This window comes from Amblyraja radiata, chromosome 28, assembly GCF_010909765.2.
Source record: "Amblyraja radiata isolate CabotCenter1 chromosome 28, sAmbRad1.1.pri, whole genome shotgun sequence".
Lineage (NCBI taxonomy): Eukaryota > Metazoa > Chordata > Chondrichthyes > Rajiformes > Rajidae > Amblyraja > Amblyraja radiata.
In genome coordinates this window covers 29,360,738-29,382,460 of record NC_045983.1, presented here as the reverse complement: position 1 = coordinate 29,382,460, position 21,723 = coordinate 29,360,738, and the positions used below count along the sequence as shown (strand labels likewise).

General features: G+C 46.4%; 1 protein-coding gene across 1 annotated transcript in view; it reads left to right on the top strand.

Annotated features, from left to right (window-relative positions):
* Positions 1-21,723, top strand: part of doc2b (double C2 domain beta) — a 256,425-nt gene that overhangs the window by 228,387 nt on the left and 6,315 nt on the right. The window contains exons 7-8 of the mRNA XM_033046182.1: positions 15,983-16,064; positions 20,653-20,749. Of these exons, the coding sequence (XP_032902073.1) occupies positions 15,983-16,064; positions 20,653-20,749 (179 nt within the window). The remainder of the gene's footprint in view (positions 1-15,982; positions 16,065-20,652; positions 20,750-21,723) is intronic.

Here is a 21,723-nt window from a genome sequence, read left to right as displayed (position 1 = left end):
CAGGCTGAAATTCTGCCAAAATATTTTTTGCTACGGGTGCTGTCTGTACGGAGTTTGCACGTTTTCCCCGTGACCTGCGTGGGATTTCTCCGGGTGCTGCGGTTTCCACTCACATCCCAAAGATGTACAGGTTTGTAGGTTAATTGGCTTTGGTGTAATTGTAAATCGTCCATAGTGTGTGTAGGATAGAGTTGGTGTGTGGGGATCGCTGGTCGTCACGGACTCGGTGGGCCGAACGGCCTGTTTCCACGGTGTATCTCTAAACTAAAGTAAAGTTCACTACTAATTAATATTCTTCATTGTAGTTTTATGTCTCCGAATCATTTCCAAGACCCAGTTGTTCCTTCCTTTGCCAACATTTGCATTAAAGAGATGAATATTCCTTAATGCAGGGTTTGGCAACCTACGGCCCCCGGGCCGAATGCGGCCCGTAATCCGAAATCATCCGGCCCGTAATTATCCAGCCTGCAGGCTCCCATCATCTCCGGTAGCTCCCGGGCCCCGAGGCCATGGCGCCCAGGCGTGAGGACGCAAAGACGCAAGGAGGCCTGCGCTGGCAGCCGCAATGGTGGAGCCGCTGATCAGCTGCGAGCGCCGAACTCCGGATGTACCGCATCCTGCGCAAAGTCACCGGCATGGCCGTGCACCTTCTGTGTCTGGGCTTCACTGTCGGGATCGGGGTTGTCAATAGGCCGGGGACAAGTGAGTGCGAGTATTTGAGCCTCCGCCTTCAGGACAGAGCCAAGGCCGTGGTCCGTAGTTGCGCCATGTTGGTGAGCGCCTGTAACTAGGGGCCAGTGCTCCGGGTGGCGTCCTCACAAGGGTGGGATCCATGTGTACACGTGGTAGATGTGGCCCGCCATCCGCTCACAGACATGCGTCCTGGCACCTATGCAGAACAAGGTTGCCCACCCTTGTCTTAAAGGAATTGTGTTGCTTTCACACATTGTACTACTGTTCTATAAGGACATAGAACAGTACAGCACTGAAATAGGCCCTTCAGCCCACTATGTTCATGCTGAACATGATGCCAAGTTAAACTATCCTCCCCTGCCTGCACATTAACTATATTCAGCGGGTCAGGCAGCATGTCCGGATAGAAGGAATAGGTGACGTTTTGGGTCGAGACCCTTCGTCAGAGTAGATCGTGCTCCATCTTTACCGTGCGGCTTTGCAGAGAACTGCTGGCTATCAGCCATTTGCCCTTCAACGCGTCTGTGTCTGTGTATAGACACAAAATGCTGGAGTAACTCAGCGGGACAGGCAGCATCTCTGGAGGGAAGGAATAGGCGACATTTCGGGCCTTGACCCTTCTTCAGAATCAAATTTAGACTCGAATAGGATGAGGTGAACCCCAACCTTCCATCATTCTACTCATCATCAGATCCACGCTCTCCACAAATACTTCCTCACCTCCTGCCATATCTCCATCGTCTGTGTTGTGTGCGTTGACGCAGATGATTCAGAGATGGACGAGAGGACAGATGCAAGAGTATCTGGTCTCTTCCTCCACCACTGGACGCACCACTGAGCTTTAGCCCGGGCGAGCTGGCATGAGTTTCCTGAATAGACACAAAATGCTGGAGTAACTCAGCGGGACAGGCAGCATCTCTGGAGAGAAGGAATGGGTGACGTTTTGGGTCGAGACCCTTCTTCAGACAGATGTCAGGGGAGTGGGCAGTACATAGATAAGGAAGTGTAAGGTAAAAACAAAGCCAACAGAGATAACATGTAGCTGGAGACAGTCAGATTGGTCGGAGAACTGGGAAGGAGGAGGGGATGGAGAGAGAGGGAAAGCAAGGGTTAATTGAAGTTAGTGAAGTCAATGTTCATAACGCTGGGGTGTAAGCTGCCCAAGCGAAATATGAGGTGTTGTTCCTTCAATTTGTTCCTCTTGATTAGTACGGGTGTCAGGGGTTATGGGGGGAAGGCCGGAGGATAGGGTTAGGAGGGAGAGATAGATCAGCCAGGATTGAAAGGCGGATTAGACAATGGGCCCAATGGCCTAATTCTGCTCCTATCACTTATGGAAAGGATCACAGATTCATGGTCTGTGCCAAAGGGAACAACTTGCTCCGGCAAAGAAACACAGGCAGTTTAGTTTAGAGGTACAGCGCAAAAACAGGCCCTTCGGCCCGCCGAGTCCACACCGACCAGCAATCACCGCACATTAACACTATTCTACACATGTATCTCTGGACAAAGCAAACAGAGATAAAATGTAGTCGGAGACAGTGAGACTGGTGGGTGAACTGGGGGGAGGGGGGGGGGGGATGGAGAGAGAGGGAAAGCAAGGGTTAATTGAAGTTAGAGAAGTCAATGTTCATACCGCTGGGGTGTAAGCTGCCCAAGCAAAATATGAGGTGTTGTTCCTCCAATTTGCGCTGGGCCTCACTCTGACAATGGAGGAGGCCCAGGACAGAAAGGTCAGTGTGGGAATGAGAAGGGGAGTTCAAGTGTTGATCAACCAGGAGATCAGGTAGGTTTAGGCGGACTGTACTGCACTATGTCTATGTCTTATAGAACAGTAGTACAATGTTTGAAAATGACACAATTCCTTTCCCTGACCCCGTTTGAATAGGATCAATGACCCTGAGCAAAGCAAGGGTCTCTGTTCATTAATTTATTAATGTTGTTAATTTTTTGTACTACAACAATGTTTTAATAATTTGTTTTAAAGGGATTATTTAAAGAAAATGAATCAAGTTAATTTGAGCAGACATGTAAAATAATTCACAGGGTTTTGATGCTGGTGAGCTGTCAAAAGGCTTCGAGGATTTTCTGGAAACTGGCCTCAGGATATGCCGGGGAGGTAGAGCTTCTCCTGTCAATTAATTGTTGTACTTTCCATCATTTGCAACGGGATGTGATGGAACTGCAGAGCTTTGATCAGATCTGTGGGCTGTGGAAGCAGAGAACTCTCCTCCAGAAGAGGCACAAAGTGCCAGATGAACCCAGTGGGTCAGGTGGCATCTCTGGAGATAAAGGTCAGGTGACATTTCGGGTCGGGACCCTTCTTCAGACTGATTGCCTTGTTGGGAGAAAAACGAATAAATAAAGACACAACATGCTGGAGTAACTCAACACCCATCCTTTTTCTCCAGAGACGCTGCCTGACATGCTGAGTTACTCCAGCATTTTGTGTCTTATCTCCGGTGTATACCAGCATCTGCAGTTCCTTCCTGCACGTGGATAGGTGATGTTTTGGGCAGCGACACTTCTACGGAATGGAGGATGCAAAGTGCTGGAGCAGGACAAAGCATGACAGGTCATTGTCTTAAGAATATTTCTGTTATTAAGCCATAGGGTTTCCCCTTCTGCCCGCTTGTTGGTGCCTCATTTGCAGATACTCGCTAGGTGTATAAAACGTAGAAGATAAACAGCATGGCAACAGGCCCTTCGGCCCACAATGTCCATGCTAAACATGATGCCAAATTAAACTAATCTCCTCTGGCTGCATTTGATCCATATCTCTCTATTCCCCACATATCCAAGAGGCGTTAAATGCCACTGTCGTATCTGCTTCCACCGCAGCCCCTGGCAGTGCGTTCCAGGCACCCACCATTCTCTGTCTCCCTCACACATCTTTAAACCATGTCCCTCTCACCTTAAAGCAATGGCCCTCTAGTCCTTGATCTTTTCACATTGGGGATAAAGGTTCTGAATGTCTACCCTCTCTATGCCCCTCATAATTGTATGTACCTGTACTTCTATCTGATCTCCACTCAACCTACGCTTAAAATGTTGCTCTCGAGTCATAGCTCCTGGCCCAACAATAGAACGAAGGATGTGTGATGAGTCATGGAGTCATACAGCAGGGATACAGGCCCTTCGGCCCAACGTGCCCTCGCCAACCTATATGCGCCATCTACACTGTACACAAGACAACGTGTACTGTCTTTCCGCTGGCTGGTTAGCACGCAACAAAAACATTGCACTGTACACTGTACACGTGACAATAAACTAAACTAAACTAGTCCCACCTGCCTACATTTGCCCCATATCCCTCTAAACCTTTCCTATCCATATACCTGTCTGAATGTCTTTTAAACATTGTATAGTACCTGCCTCTGGCATCTTTTACCTTAAACCCTGGGTGAGAGGTTATAGATTGTGCTGGGATACAATTTAGCTGCTGCCAACTTCATAGTGTCTCATGGACACCAAGTTTTGAGTGGTTAACTATATTCGAATCTATAGAGTCATAGATTGATACAGTGTGGAAACAGGCCCTTCAGCCCACCTTGCCCACACCGGCCAACATGGCCCAGCTACACTAGTCCCACCTGCCTGCACCTGGCCCATATCCCTCCAAACCTGTCCTATCCATGTACCTGTCCAACGGTTTCTGAAATGTTGGGATAGTCCCAGCCTCAACTACCTCCTCTGGCAGCTTGTTCCATACACCCTCCATCCTCTGTGTGAAAAAGTTACCCCTCATATTCCTATTAAATCGTTTCCCCTTCACTTTGAACCTATGTCCTCTGGTCCTCGATTCACCTACTCTGGGCAAGAGACTCTGTGCATCGTCCCGATCTATTCCTCTCATGGTTTTATACACCTCTATAAGATCAAGACAACATTTATTGTCTGTCCACTTTCCTTTTAATATTTTGTTTTACACCATACAGCATCTTGTAGGGTGCAGTAACGAGAAAGCAGAACATTATTTCCCCCATTTGGACCATGCTCTATACCCAGTTGGGGCAAAATCTCATAGTTTAATCAGCCAAAAAGTTGCTACCTGAACCCGTGGTGTCAGAGTGCTACATGGAATACAGGAGTTGGCTACATTCCACCAATTATCTGTAATGGAGCCCAGGTAAACACCAGAGCCTATCTTCAAACGTACAGAGTGTCCCGCTGAAAAATCATTTTGCCTGATATCAGCGCTTGTTTATTTGTTATTTGCTCTCAAACGCAACCCAATTGCCCGTTTGATAAGGTGAGTTGACCTTCAGGTACGAGGGGGGATTTGTCGCTGCTTGCCAGGCATTTCGGGATTAGGAACCGTAAAGCAGGCAACGGCCGTTTTTCACTGCAAGGCATTTGCCGAGTTAATCCGGCGCACTGCTCTTTGAAATGAAGCATTCGGTCGACGTTAGGACAATAAAAGCAACGGAGAGAGACGGATGCAGTAAAGCTAAAACCAAAGTGATTCACAATTAAATTGCATCCTTTAATAGATTTAGGAGAACAATTAACCGATTAGTATTCAACCTCTCATTCTTCTTCAGGGTCAACATTGAGATTATTTTACTGAGGCTAACCATTTGCAGGTTGCTGGCTTCTCAATGCTCAGCCTGAAGAAGGGTCTCGACATGGAATGTCACCCATTCCTTCTCTCCGGAGATGTTGCCTGCCCCGCTGAGTTACTCCAGCATTGTGTGTCTATCTTCGGTTTAAACCAGCATCTGCAGTTCCTTCCGACACATTGCTGACTTCTCAATTCTAAGTAGTTTGGTGTATAAACCCTGCCTGCACACTGTGCCATGATGAGATTCTGTTTCCGTCTTCTTTGCAAAGTCTAGGCTGAGTTCTGTTGAACAAAATCAGCATTTCATTGTGGCATATCACATCAAGATATTTCATCTACCTTAATTACTTTTAAAGAATTTTTCGGCGTTATTTTTGCCTCAGAGATTCTCGTATCAAAAGAGAGTGAAGAAGCACTATGGAGAGGCAGGCTTTGGTTTCTATAGCAACAGTGTGGGCCCTGTGTTTTATTAGCAGTGCAATCTACAAGCTGAAGAGATTACCGAAGGCTTCCATGTATTGGATAAAATATGAAACTTCAAACAGATGGCCCAAGGGACTTGAAATTGTGAATCACAAATAACAAGAGACTTAGAACTATTGATGTTATTTGATTGAACAAGTGCTATATATTAAAAATTCCAGCCGTGGAATTTTGTGAGAAAATCTTCACAAATGATTTGTGTTGGTTTGGTGACGTGGAAGATGTTTTACCTCTCCAAAAATGATTTTTTTTTAAATGGCAATCGAAAGGTGAGAGAAAAAAAATCAATTTAATACAGGACTCATTGATTAGCTGTATTCTTTCTTATCCTGCGCACTTTGTATCTGTGCTGGTGTAAGTTCCTTTAGGAGTGGCAATCCTTGGTATCATTGATATCATTGTTATTCTGCATTGCCTCCTCTGCAGTGAGTTGCATTGTTATCTCTCCAGTTACAGATGGAGAATCATTTGAAATGGGTCCTCTTCATGAACCTCCATTTGGTTCTCAAGCACATTGATTCTGAGGGTAACACAATTGATACAGCGCGGAAACAGACCCCTTCAGCCCACGAGTCCGCGCTGACCAGCCATCCCCACACACTAACACTATCCTACACATATTAGGGACAATTTACAATTTGTACCGAAGCCAATTAGCGTACATAGAAACATAGAAACATAGAAATTAGGTGCAGGAGTAGGCCATTCGGCCCTTCGAGCCTGAACCGCCATTCAATATGATCATGGCTGATCATCCAACTCAGTATCCCGTACCTGCCTTCTCTCCATACCCTCTGATCCCCTTAGTCACAAGGGCCACATCTAACTCCCTCTTAAATATAGCCAATGAACTGGCCTCGACTACCCTCTGTGGCAGAGAGTTCCAGAGATTCACCACTCTCTGTGTGAAAAAAGTTCTTCTCATCTCGGTTTTAAAGGATTTCCCCCTTATCCTTAAGCTGTGACCCCTTGTCCTGGACTTCCCCAACATCGGGAGCAATCTTCCTGCATCTAGCCTGTCCAACCCCTTAAGAATTTTATAAGTTTCTATAAGATCCCCTCTCAATCTCCTAAATTCTAGAGAGTATAAACCAAGTCTATCCAGTCTTTCTTCATAAGACAGTCCTGACATCCCAGGAATCAGTCTGGTGAACCTTCTCTGCACTCCCTCTAGGGCAATAATGTCCTTCCTCAGATTTGGAGACCAAAACTGTACGCAATACTCCAGGTGTGGTCTCACCAAGACCCTGTACAACTGCAGTAGAACCTCCCTGCTCCTATACTCAAATCCTTTTGCTATGAAAGCTAACATACCATACCAAGACGTACAAACCTGTGCGTCTTTGGAGAGTGGGAGGAAACCGAAGATCTCGGAGAAACCCCACGCAGGTCACACACAGGGAGAACGTACAAACTCCGTACAGACAAGCACCTATAGTCAGGATCAAAACATGGTCTCTGGTGCCGTAAGGCAGAAGGCCTACTGCTACGCCATCGTTCCGCCCATCACCATTCCTTCACCCTTGGTGAGTTGTTGGGAAAGGAACCCTGGATCTTTCTACCCAATAAATAACTCGCCAGCAAATCGTGATAGGCTGTGAATGGTGGTGTAGCCCACAATGTAGCCCACATCTTGTAAAACATGCAGCTGGTGAGATTAACACTTCATTAAGGGCAACAACAGAAATCTGAAGGAAACCGCAACGATCCTCGAGTGGTTCACAGTGTCATCGCACAAATCCTATAATTCAGCGTTAAAGAGTGTGCGGTTATTGAAGAAAGTGTCTGATAACTAAGTGGGATGAATCAATTTAATAAACCCGTATCCAAAGTAAGCAGGAAGCCTTGAAATAACATTCTTCACTTGAAAGCACACAGAGATAAAGCAAGGACATTACCGACAGTAGCAGCAAAGGTCGTTCGGTGATTGCCAGTGAAAATAGTTGTCAATGATTCATACAGAAAAAAACGCTGGCAGATTGTAACGTTAGCAAAGCTATGGCATGTATATGAAATATATTTTATATATCGTTTTGGGTAAGTGTACTACTGCTATACACTTGTCCTGTATCTGAGCTGCTGGTCTAATGTGTATCTAAGTGCTTATGTAAAGTGATACTTGAACTGAACTGTGTACAAAACATTAATGTCACTGTACCTTGGTACATGTGACATATAACGTGCCCCACCATACCAAAGTGAACATGTTGCACTGGGAATTTCGATGGGTTAAATCACGCAACATTGAACATAGAACTATGCAGCACAGGCACAGGTCCTTCTGCGCACAATGTCGATGCCAAACATGAAGTTGGGCAGCACAGTGGCGCAGCGGAAAAGCTGCTGCCTTACAGCGCCAGAGACCCGTGTTTGATCGTGACTACGGGTGATGCCTGTACGGAGTCCCTGTGACCTGCGTGGGTTTTCGCTGGGAGCTCTGGTCTCCTTCGACGCTCCAAAGCCATGCAGGTTTGTAGGTTAATTGGCTTGGTATAAATGCAAAGCTGTCCCCAGGGTGTGTAGGGTAGTGTTATCGCTGGTCGGTATGGACTCGGTGGGCCGAAGGGCCTGTTTCCGCGCTGTATCTCAAAAGTAACTAAACTACTTCCAGAATTTTGTGCGATTTGACGGGGAACCTGGAAATGAGTGAGGAAATGCATCAGACCCGAATCGCCGCCTATCCATTCCTTCCGCAGATGCTGCCTGGCCCACTGGGTTATTCCAGCACTTTGTGTTTTACTCGCGAAATGTTAGTGCTCGTTCATGAATGCTGCCCCAGCCCAACCTTGCCAACGAGAACACTGGTTTGGGAGCTGTTGTCAGAGTAGCCTAGGCAACGAGCTACACTGCAGCCACTATGTACTGGTGGTATATTTTTGGAATGAAAGATTTGGGCCAAGTCAGTTACTTGCTGGATAAACACTCATCCAGTCATCAATTCACTGCACTTCTGATGTGTGTCATGTCGACGGTGGAGGAGAGTTACTTTAGTTCAGTGATACAGCGTGGAAACAGGCCCTTCGACCCACCCGAGGCCACACCGACCAGCGATCACCCATACACTAGTTCTATGTTAATCCCACTTTCACATCCCATACACCAGGGACAATTTACAGAAGTGAAATTAACCCCCAAACCTGCACGTCTCTGCATGTGCGAGGAGGCCGGAGCACCCGGAGAAAACCCACGCGGTCATAGGAAGAATGTACAATCTCCGTACAGACAGCACCCGCCGTCAGGATCGAACCCGGGTCTGTGGCACTGTGAGGCAGCAGCTCTACCTCTGCACCACTGTGCCACCATACTTATAACAGCTTCCGATTTGCTCTAAGATGCATGGCATCTATGCAACAGCTCCATCTAAGTTTCTGGTTAATGGTGACCAACTCCTCTTTATGTGGATGGAGGAGGACTCTTTTAGACTTTGGACTTTAGAGATACGGAGTGGAAACAGGCCCTTCAGCCCACTGAGTTGGCGTTGACCAGCGATTGTGATGTGGCTGAATGTCTATGATAAGTGGTTAGAAACATAGGAAATAGGTGCAGGAGTAGGCCCTTCGGCCCTTCGTGCCAGCACCGCCATTCAATATGATCATGGCTGATCATCCAAAATCAGTACCCCATTCCTGCTTTCTCCCCATATCCATTGATTCCTTTTCGCCCTAAGAGCTCAATCTAACTCCCTCTTAAATACATCCAGTGAATTGGCCTCCACTGCCTTCTGTGGCAGAGAATTCCACAGATTCACAAGTCTCTGGGTGAAAACGTTTTTCCTCATCTCAGTCCTAAATGGCCTACCCTTTATTCTTAAATGCGTTCGACTCTTTAACTGGAGTTGGTCATTACCTGAGGATTGTGTGACGTGGGTGTCTCTCCTCTACCCATGTCTGAGTGCAGTATTGATGCCAACACACATGCTTCATTTTCCATTGAGTTATAAGCAGAATTGAAATTGAACAATGCACAAACATGCACAAGCACCTCCATGTAATTTATTTAATGGGAACCTGAGGAATCTCTCTTTTACACAAAGGGTGGTGGGTGTATGGAACAGGCTGCCGGAGGAGGTAGTTGAAGCACGTACTATCCCACTATTTAAGAAACATTTAGACAATAGACAATAGGTGCAGGAGTAGGCCATTCGGTCCTTCGAGCCAGCACCGCCATTCAATGTGATCATGGCTGATCATCCCCAATCAGTACCCCGTTCCTGCCTTCTCCCCATATCCCCCGACTCCGCTATTTTTAAGAGCCCTATCTAGCTCTCTCTTGAAAGCATCCAGAGAACCCACCTCCACCGCCCTCTGAGGCAGAGAATTCCACAGACTCACCACTCTCTGCTTTAGACAAATACATGGATAGCGTAGGTTTAGAGGGATGTGGGGCAAAAACAGGCAGGTGGGACTAGTGTAGATGGGGCATGTTGGTCAGTGTGGGCAAGTTGTGCTGAAGGACCTATTTCCACACTGTATGACTGTGACTCTATCTCCAATACAATGGAAGGAAGGAAGGTGATTGTTGAAGACACTAAAGATAGCTGGGCGTGAGATACTGCGCTTCAGAACTCATCCAGTGACAATCTATGGGTGAGCTTCATCTCCAACAACGACTGCCATCTTCTTCTGTGCAGGGTCTACCTACTGTCACAAATGTGAACTGAGCTTCACCTTTCCTTTGGTGAATTAAAACATTTGAAATTGCAGAATGTGGAACAGTGCACGACAGGAACAGGCTTTACAGCCCAGGTGTCTGCGCTGAACATGGTGTCAGATTAAACTAATCTCTTCGCCCTACATGTGATCCATATCCCTCCATTCCTGGTGGTTTCTTGTCCCTATCTAACAACCTCTTAAATGACACTTTCGTATGAGCTTCCACCGTCATCCCAGCAGTGTGTTCTAGGCTTCTACCAGTCCCTGTGTGAAAAAAAGCTTGCCCTGCACATTCCATTTAAGCTTTTTCCCCTCTGACCTTAAAGCTGTGTCCTTTAGAATCTGAAACCTGAATTGTCAACATGCATGCTGAGTGTTCCTTCTTTAGAAATCAGTTCGATAAACTCTGAGGGTCAGATAAACTCTTAGGGCGGCACGGTGGTGCTGCGGTAGAGTTGCTGCCTTATAGCGCTGGCAGCGCCGGAGACCCGGGTTCGATCCCGTCTACGGGTGCTGTCTGTACGGGGTTTGTGCGTTCTCCGAGATCTTCTGTTTCCTCCCACACTCCAAAGACGTACAGGTTTGTAGGTTAATTGGCTTAGTGTTTGTCTAAATTGTCCCTAGTGTGTAGGATAGTACTAGTGTGTGGGGGTCGCTAGTCGGTGTGGTCGCGATGGGCCGAATGGCCTGTTTCCGCGCTGTATCTCTAAACTAAAAACTAAACTAAACTAAAGGTATGACTCAAGAGCAACATGTTCGATGAAAGTTGAGGGGAGACCAGATAGAAGTACATACAATTATGAGGGGCATAGAGAGGGTAGACATTCAGAACCTTTATCCCCAATGTGAAAAGGCCAAGGACTAGAGGGCCATTGCTTTAAGGTGAGAAGGACATGGTTTAAAGATGTGTGAGGGAGACAGAGAATGGTGGGTGCCTGGAACACACTGCCAGGGGCTGTGGTGGAAGCAGATACGATAGTGGCATTTAACGCCTCTTGGATATGTGGGGAATAGAGAGATATGGATCATATGCAGCCAGAGGAGATTAGTTTAATTTGGCATCATGTTTAGCATGGACATTGTGGGCCGAAGGGCCTGTTCTCATGCTGTTCTATCTTCTACGTTTTATGCACCTAGCGGTGTATCTGCAAATGAGGCACCAACAAGCGGGGAGAAGGGGAAACCCTATGGCTTAATAACAGAAATATTCTTAAGACGATGACCTGTCATGCTTTGTCCTGCTCCAGCACTTTGCGTCCTCCATTCTGAAGAAGTGTCGCTGCCCAAAACATCACCTATCCATGTGTAGGAAGGAACTGCAGATGCTGGTATACACCGGAGATAAGACACAAAATGCTGGAGTAACTCAGCAGGTCAGGCAGCATCTTTGGAGAAAAAGGATGGGTGACGTTTCGGGTCGGGACCCTTCTTCAGTCACCTATCCATGTTCTCCAGAGATGCTGCCTGACCCGCTGAGTTACTCTTCTGGAGGAGAGTTCTCTGCTTCCACAGCCCACAGATCTGATCAAAGCTCTGCAGTTCCATCACATCCCGTTGCAAATGATGGAAAGTACAACAATTAATTGACAGGAGAAGCTCTACCTCCCCGGCATATCCTGAGGCCAGTTTCCAGAAAATCCTCGATGCCTTTTGACAGCTCACCAGCATCAAAACCCTGTGAATTATTTTACATGTCTGCTCAAATTAACTTGATTCATTTTCTTTAAATAATCCCTTTAAAAACAAATTATTAAAACATTGTTGAAGTACAAAAATTAACAACATTAATAAATTAATGAACAGAGACCCTTGCTTTGCTCAGGGTCATTGATCCTATTCAAACGGGGTCAGGGAAAGGAATTGTGTCATTTTCAAACATTGTACTACTGTTCTATAAGACATAGACATAGTACAGTACAGTCCGCCTAAACCTACCTGATCTCCTGGTTGATCAACACTTGAACTCCCCTTCTCATTCCCACACTGACCTTTCTGTCCTGGGCCTCCTCCATTGTCAGAGTGAGGCCCAGCGCAAATTGGAGGAACAACACCTCATATTTCGCTTGGGCAGCTTACACCCCAGCGGTATGAACATTGACTTCTCTAACTTCAATTAACCCTTGCTTTCCCTCTCTCTCCATCCCCCCCCCCCCCCTCCCCCCAGTGCACCCACCAGTCTCACTGTCTCCGACTACATTTTATCTCTGTTTGCTTTGTCCAGAGATACATGTGTAGAACAGTGTTAATGTGCGGTGATTGCTGGTCGGTGTCGACTCGGCGGGCCGAAGGGCCTGTTTCTGCGCTGTACCTCTAAACTAAACTGCCTGTGTTTCTTTGCCGGAGCAAGTTGTTCCCTTTGGCACAGACCATGAATCTGTGATCCTTTCCATAAGGTCATAACTGATAGGAGCAGAATTAGGCCATTCGGCCCATTAAGTCTACTCCGCCTTTCAATCCTGGCTGATCTATCTCTCCCTCCTAACCCCATCCTCCGGCCTTCCCCCCATAACCCCTGACACCCGTACTAATCAAGAATCTAATCTATCTCTTAAAACCTTAAAATATCCATTGACTTGGACTCCATGCTGCGGAGGTAACTGTGGCCATTTCCTCCCCATTCCTTGCCCCTTTCTTCTTGATAAGTGGTCCCAACATTTCCTGGCCAGCCCTGATTTGCTGACTCACCATCAGAAATGTAGCAGTTCCAAGTTGGAAGCTTGATGTTGTCGAGCTGGAAAAGGTGCAAAGAAGATTTACGGGGATGTCACCAGGACTCGAGGGCCTGAGCTATAGGGAGAGGTTGAGCAGGCTAGGACTATTCCTTGAAGCACAGGAGGATGAGGGGTGATCTAATAGTGTACAAAACCATGAGAGGAATAGATTGGGTAGACGCAAAGAGTCTCTTGCCCAGAGTAGGGGAATCGAGAACCAGTGGATATACCTGTAGGTTTAAGGTGAGGGGGGGAAAGATTAAATAGGAACCTAAAGGGTACCCTTTTCACACAAAGGGTGGTGGGTGTATGGAACGAGCTGCCGGAGGAGGTAGTTGAGGCAGGTACAATCGCAACGTTTAAGAAACATTTAGACAGGTACATGAATAGAACAGGTTTGGAGGGATATGGGCTAAACGCAGGCAGGTGGGACTAGTGTAGCTGGGACATGTTGGCCGGCGTGGGCAAGTTGGGCCAAAGGTCCTTTTTTTATGCCCTAAGACTCCATGACTCTGTGACTAAGTGAAGTCTATTTATTCATGTGTGTATATATTTATATTATGGTATATGGACACACTGATCTGTTTTGTAGTAAATGCCTACTATGTTCTGTGTGCTGAAGCAAAGCAAGAATTTCATTGTCCTATACAGGGACACATGACAATAAACTCACTTGAACTTGAACTTGAAAGGAAATATAATGGGGATAGAAAGGGTGAATGAGGGAAGCTGGAAAAAGATAAAGAGGAATAGGAAGTGAAAGTTGGACAATGGCTCCTCAGCGAGTCAGAGACAATGAGGAACATATGAAGATACTCAATAGCAGGATGCATAATATTAGCTGGTCTTCTGAGATATGTTATTGACAAAGTAGACATTGTGCAGACCACCATCTCCAGCTACCTGGGTGGATGGTAGTGGGTAGATAGTGAGGTGACTGACTGGGATGGTCTGATTTGGACCTCAATGAAGTGGGTCAGAGAGGGTTGGGACTGGGATAAGATGATGGGTTGGAATGGGGAGAAATGTCAGACAATATAACGAAGTCTGGTGAAGGGGTGGGATGAGGAAAGAGAGCTGGAAGGGTTGGGACGGGACGGTACGCCACTGTCGAAGAGAGATGTTCCTAGCAAAGGAATTCATTGTCCCTGACCTACTCATAGAGGACCCAGTCAGTAGGAGCAAAGCAAGGTTCACCAGTGTGAAAACCTGTGCCATCTGTGAGCTACATATATATATATATGTGTATGTGTGTGTGCGTATATGTATGCGTGTGCGTGTGTGTGTATCTATATACTTTTAAAACTGTGTGTGTGTGTATGTGTGTGCCTCCGTGTCCTTCTCTGTGCCTCCGTGCCTCTCTCTCTGCCTCCGTGTCTCCCTCTCTGTGCCTCCGTCTCCCCCTCCGTGCCGGCGAATTGGGGGCTATGTGTGAGTGGATAGGGCAGGGCATGGGGTAAAAGGAGTGTATTAATATAATATCAATGGGGGTGGTTAGTGTGTGTGTGTGTGTGTGAGGGGTGGTTAGTGTGTGTGAGAGAGGTTGGTTAGTGTATGTGTGACGCCTCAGGCCACCTCCTCCCCTCGCAACCGTGCGTTTGGGGAACAGACCCAACGGGTCTGCACTTGGTCTAGTATATATATATATATCTTCCAAAATGTCAGACATGCTGCTTTGGCAAGCATTATATGTCATTCAACACCACTGTACAAGTTCTCTGTGTATTGGCACGTCATAAGGCTGGAGGACTTGGAACAAAAATCTTGGACTTCACAGACTTTCCAGTTATAATAATAATAATGGATGGGATTTATATAGCGCCTTTCTAATACTCAAGGCGCTTTACATCGCATTATTCATTCACTCCTCAGTCACACTCGGTGGTGGTAAGCTACTTCTGTAGCCACAGCTGCCCTGGGGCAGACTGACGGAAGCGTGGCTGCCATTCTGCGCCTACGGCCCTTCCGACCACCACCAATCACTCACACACATTCACACACAGTTAGATCACAGATTCCCTTTTTGCAAATGAATGCCATCAAACTTGAATGGCACATCGTCTGGAGACATGGCATGGTGAGATCTAGGTTTTTTGACAAGTGAGTTCCGATGATAGTGTCTCTCCAAATTAGCCTTTGAAGCTAAGCAAATGGGAAAAGATAAATGCCAATCAGAAAAAAGGAGCGCAACACAGCAGCACAGCGGTAGAGTTGCTGCCTTACAGCGCTTACAGCGCCAGAGACCCGGGTGCTGTCTGCACGGAGTTTGTACGTTCTCCCCGGGACCTGCATGGGTTTTCTCCGAGATCTTCGGTTTCCTCCCTCACTCCAATGACGTGCATTGGTGAATTGGCTTGGATTTATACACTTGGTAAAAGTGTAAATTGTCCCTAGTGTGTGTAGGCTTGTGTTAATGTGCGGGGATCGCTGGAGCTAAAGGGCCTGACTCACTTGGGCGTCATTTGCGCCTCATTTACGCGACATCATTTAGGCGTCACGACGCAAGATGTGCGCGTTGTGACGCGCACGTGATGCGCGCATGCCGTGCATTATGCACACATGGCGTGCATTACGCGCGCATGGTGCGTGGTGACGTAGGCAGTGACGCACGGTCGCGCACTGCGCCCCAGGATGTTGGGATTCACAAAATCTTCGTGGGCCACCTGCGCGACGCTCAAATGACGCCCAAGTGGGACAGGCCCTTAAAGGATACACATCAGAACGAGAGACTGGCCGATCAGACTGCTTTTGGTGGGAACACCTGTGGGATGAATGTCGTATCACAATGATTGAATCTCCTTGTTCTTCTCCGAAGAAACACCATGGGACTTGTCAAGATCTCGCCTGCCACTTAATTTTTCGAAATGTTTTTCTTTCAGATATTTGAAGCCAGACGCTGACAAGAAATCAAAGCATAAGACAGCTGTCAAAAAGAAAACCCTTAATCCAGAATTTAATGAGGTATTAATGCATCTTATTTTAAATGCGGAGGTCATGATAGCTTACAGGGAACATCTTCTTCATTTGTTAAGATTGCAGTGTAACAAATCAGCAATACATTGTTGACTGGGTTTCATTGCTCTACTGAGGACTGTGCTTGGTGTTGCGTGGTTTATTATGTACAAAGAGGAACTGAGTGGTATTACCCATTGCTGGAGAAATATAGAACTGGAAGGGTCATATAGTCCCCTCAGCAACTACACAGAAGCTGAACAGCAAATTGACTACCTAATATGTAGGAAGAAACTGCAGATACTGGTTCACACTGAAGGTAGACACACAAAGGTGGAGTAACTCAGCGGGTCAAGCAGCATCTCTGGAGAGGAGGAATGGGTGACGCTTCGAAACATCACCTATTCATTTTCTCCAGAGATGCAGCCTGACCCGCTGAGTTACTCCGGCTTTTTGTGTCTGTCTCCTTAGGGGGAAAAAAACACAGTGCTGGAGGAATTCAGTGGTCAGGCAGCATCTGTGGAGGAAATGGACGACGTCGTTTCAGGTCAGGATCCTTCTTCAGATGTTGTCTCTCCATTTCCCTACACAGGTGCGGCCTAACCTTCCAGCATTTGTGTTGTGCTCAAGATTCCAGCATCTGCAGTTCCTCGCGTCTCCATTCTCTTAGAAAACTGTGTATACAGAAAGAGTGGACAAGGAAGAAAGTTGATTTCCGTTTCATGTTTCTCTTTGACGAAATGCCTCAATCGGAGTCTGGTGCAACTATCTTCATGGTGACGGCTGAATAGTATAAAAGCTTAGAGTTGTGCATGAAAAAGGGCCACGTGGACATGATAGAGAGGGAACGCAGACCTGGTGTGAATGATAATGCACAAGAAGGAAAGGGAGAAAGACGGACTAAAATTGGATAAAGTTGAGATATGCTGTAAGCAGCATTGACAGGATAGGTCGGGGGGAGTTCCCCCCCGCCACGGGTACCATGTAATCCCGTGCTACCTGCTCCATGGTCGGATAGCCGGTGACTAAACCGTCTCCCCCACCTGGTTTGCCAGGTGAGGAGGGGGCTGTGGACCCCCAGGAGGACCAAAAACAAGCCAAAGGGCGGATGAGCTTCTAGCAAGCCAACGGCCTTCCACACTTCAGTAGAAGTTGCGATCACTGTCGTACACGGCATTGTAAGGCACCGTGCCCGTTGATGTTTTCATCGATGATGATGATGAACATTGTATGGTTCGATGAGTTAAACATTAACTTCCAATATTAGCAGTGTTTCTCCCTACAAATCGCACCAAGTTTCGAAACTTGAACGCATGCTTTACATGCGGAGATAAACCTTCCAATCTGTGCTTCAGAAATGCTGTCAATTTTCATACTTTATAATATCCATGATAAAACTGTAGAATTAGGACAATGCAATTTAGTCCAGTACTAATGTCAACTGACCCCTCTCATTCTAATGCAAAACGCTAAGTGCTGGAGTGACTCGGCGGGACAGGCAGCATCTGTGGAGGATATGGATAGTCGATGCTTCAGGTCTGGACCCTTCTTCAGACTCCTGTCCATTATCTCCACAGATGCTGCCTGACCCACTGAGTTCATCCAGCGCCTTGTGTTTTCCACAAGATTCCAGCATCTGCAGTTCCTTGTGTCTCCCTATAAATTTAAGTTACTAACTTACCCCGCAAAATGTAACTTAGCTTTTAATTATTATTAAATTAATTTACGGAAGAGCGAAGTTAAATTTTGTAAGTGTTGGAGGGTTACATTTGCCTGAGTATCTCCTAATCCCGACTGTAGTTTAGATTTTATTTTAGACTTTAGAGATACAGCATGGAAACAGGCCCTTCGGCCCACTGAGTCTGCGCCGACCAGCGACCACCCTATACACTAACACACACGCACACACACACACACACACACACACACACACACACACACACACACACACACACACACACACACGCACACACACACACACACACACACACACACACACACACACACACACACAAGGGACAATTTTACAACTTACCAAAGCCAATTAAGCTACAAACCTTTAGTTCTTTGGCGTGTAGGAGGAAACTGGAGCACCAGGAGAAAACCCACTTGGTCACAGGGAGAACGTACAATCTCCGAGCAGGCAGCACCCGCAGTCAGGATAGAACCCGGGTCTCTGACGCTGTGCGGCAGCAACTCCTACTGTTGCGCCACCGTGCCAAATTTACAGATAATCCCGATTTGTATCAGGAAAAAATTAAATGCATCAATCTGTCATAATTTAATTGTGTTACAAAGAAATGAAAATGTATTTGTAAATCAGTAATTCACTTTTGGAAGCTACGAAGCCCAAAGCCCAGTGCGTCCTTTTATCTCAAGTTGTTATGATTGATTGTGTAAGAAGGAACTGCAGATGCTGGTTTAAACCAAAGATAGACACAAAAAGATGGAGTAACTCAGCGGGACAGGCAGCATCGCTGGAGAGAAGGAATGGGTGACGTTTCGGGTCGAGACCCTTCTTCAGACTGGTTAGGGATAAGGGAGATGAGAGATATAGGCGATTATGTGGAGAGATAAAGAACAATGAATGAAAGATATGCAAAAAAGTAACGATGATAAAGGAAACAGGCCATTGTTAGCTGTTTGTTGGGTGCAAATGAGAAGCTGGTGCGACTTGGGTGGGGGAGGGATAGAGAGAGAGAGGGAATGCCGGGGCTATCTGAAGTGAGAGAAATCAATATTCATACCACTGGGCTGTAAGCTGCCCAAGTGAAATATGAGATGCTGTTCCTCCAATTTGCGTTTAGCCTCACTCTGACAATGGAGGAGACCGAGGACAGAAAGGTCTGTGTAGGAATGGGAAGGAGAATTAAAGTGTTCGGTAACCGGGAGATCAGGTTGGTTCACGCGGGCGGAGCGAAGGTGTTCCGCGAAACGATCGCCCAGTCTGCGTTTGGTCTCGCCGATGTATAATAGTCCACATCTTGAACAATGGATACAGTAGATGAGGTTGGATGAGGTGCAAGTGAACCTCTGCCTGACCTGAAAGGACTGTCGGGGTCCCTGGACAGTCGGGGGAGGATGTATAGCGACAAGTGTTGCAGCTTCTGCGGTTGCAGGGGAAGGTACCTGGGGAGGGGGTGGTTTGGGATCTTATAGTCAGCAAACTACAAATAAAGGAAACCAGAATTAACTCACAGAAGTGATAATCAGAATTGAAATGTTTCCATCTAAATTAAATTTCTTTATTTAGCACATTTTTAGTCAACTTGCATTGACCCCAAAGTGCTTCACATAATTACATCCACACACACAGGCAAAGGTGGGTGAAGTGTCTTGCCCAAGGACACAATGACAGTATGCACTCCAAGCGGGATTCGAACCAGCTACCTTCCGGTTGCCAGCCGAACACTTAGCCCATTGTGCCATCTGTCGTTAGCAACAAATCATTGAGAAAAAACACCTGTGTTTTATGGAGGCTTGAACGATGTATTTTAATCATTTTAACAGGAGACGTACAGTAGGATTGAAAATTAAAATTCTCCTCTTGGATAGTCAAACTAGATCTCCTGCCTTTCATTGCACCTGCCTGATTCCAATCCAATGATCCTATTTGAATTAACATTGTTGAAATCATGAGAGGAATCGATCAGGTAGATGCACAGAGTCTGTTGCCCAGATTCGGCGAATCGAGGACCAGAGGACATAGGTTCAAGGTGAAGGGGAAAAGATTAAATAGGAATCTGAGAGGGAACTTATTCACACAAAGGGTGGTGGGTGTATGGAACGAGCTGCCAGAGGAGGTAGTTGAGGCTGGGACTATCCTAACGTTTAAGATGCAGACAGATAAGTACATGGATAGGACAGGTTTGGAGGGATATTGACTAAACGTGCGCAGGTGGGGCTAGTGGAGCTGGGAGTGGGACATGTTAGCCGGTGTGGGCAAGTTGGGCCGAAGGGCCTATTCCTTTGCTGTAGCACTCTATCACTCTATGATGGTTCTGGGCAAGTTGTGGCCCTGGATAGTCACCTGTTCAGTGATAATTAAAGATAAAATATACACCCCACTTTAAAGATAGACACAAAATGCTGGAGTAACTCAGTGGGACAGACATCATCTCTGGATAGAGGAAATGGGTGACATTTCGACCCATTCAGTCAAGGGAGAGGGGAACACAGAGATATGGAAGGGTAAGGTGTGAAAACAAGACATCAAAGGGGGTGAAGTTCAAGGTAAATGTAGAATAGATCATTGTTAGCTAGGGGAAGTTTACAACAAAGATAAAATGTAATCAGGAAGACAGTCAGACTGTCCGCAGAGCGTTGTCCCCTTTGATGCCTTGTTTTCACACCTTACCCTTCCATATCTCTGTGTCTCGCTGGCTCTCAGTCTGAAGAAGGGTCTCGCCCTGAAACGTCACCCATTCCTTCTATCCAGAGATGCTGCCTGCCTCGTTGAGTTACTCCAGCTTTTTGTGTCTATCTTCAGTGTAAACCGGCATCTGCAGTTCCTTGCTACACGCCCCACTTTTAGTCAAGTTGAATTGCAAAGATGAGAAACCTCAGTTGCAGTTCTTGGTGTTTTTCTTTCAATTAGGAATTTTTCTACGAGATCAAGCAAGCGGATTTGTCTAAGAAAACTCTGGAAGTAACTGTTTGGGATTACGACATTGGAAAATCAAATGATTTCATCGGTAAGTGGATTTGAATTATTACTGCAGCCTGTAATATTCATAATGGCAATGTTGGATTTAAGTTAAAGAAAGAACTGCAGATGCGGGAAAAATCGAAGGTAGACAAAAATTCTGGAGAAACTCAGCGGGTGAGTCAGCATCTATGGAGCGAAAGAATAGGTGATGTTTCGGGTCGAGACCCTAAGAGACTCATTGAAACTCATTGAAACTCAACGGGTGAGGCAGCATCTATGGAGTGAAGTAATAGATGATGTTTCGGTTCGAAACCCTAAGAGACTCATTGAAACTCATTGAAACTCAACGGGTGAGGCAGCATTTATGGAACAAAGGAATTGGTGACGTTTCGGGTCGAGACCCTAAGAAACTCATTGAAACTCATTGAAACTCAGCGGGTGAGGCAGCATCTCTGGAGTGAAGGAATAGATGACGTTTCGGGTCGAGACCCTAAGAGTCTCATGGAAACTCATTGAAACTCAGCGGCTGAGGCAGCATCTATGGAGCAAAGGAATAGGTGATGTTTCGGGTCGAGACCCTGAGGGTCTCGACCCAAAACATCACCTATTCCTTCGCCCCATAGATGCTGCCTCACCCGCTGAGTTTCTCCGGCATTTTTGTCTACCTGTTGGATTTAAGACTCATTCAATGAGATATAAAGCCTCATTCAGTTCCTTTATTAATATATCGTGATGGTTCTGGACTGGGTGGTTGAAAGACTTTGGTGGGTCAGGCAGTGAGTCATTTGTAGCCGCTGACTTGCCCTCTGGTCATTTTAACTTTTTGATGAATGTTGATGGTGGAATAACCATCCAATGCAATGCAGTTGAAGATCAAGGATAGACAGTCTTTGCCCAGTGCACATGTGGCCTTCGTGTAGATCTCATTGAAACCGACCGAAAAAATGAAAGTCCTAGATAGAGCAGATGTGGAGAGGATGATTCCACTTGTGGGCGAGTCTAGGACCAGTGGGCGCAACC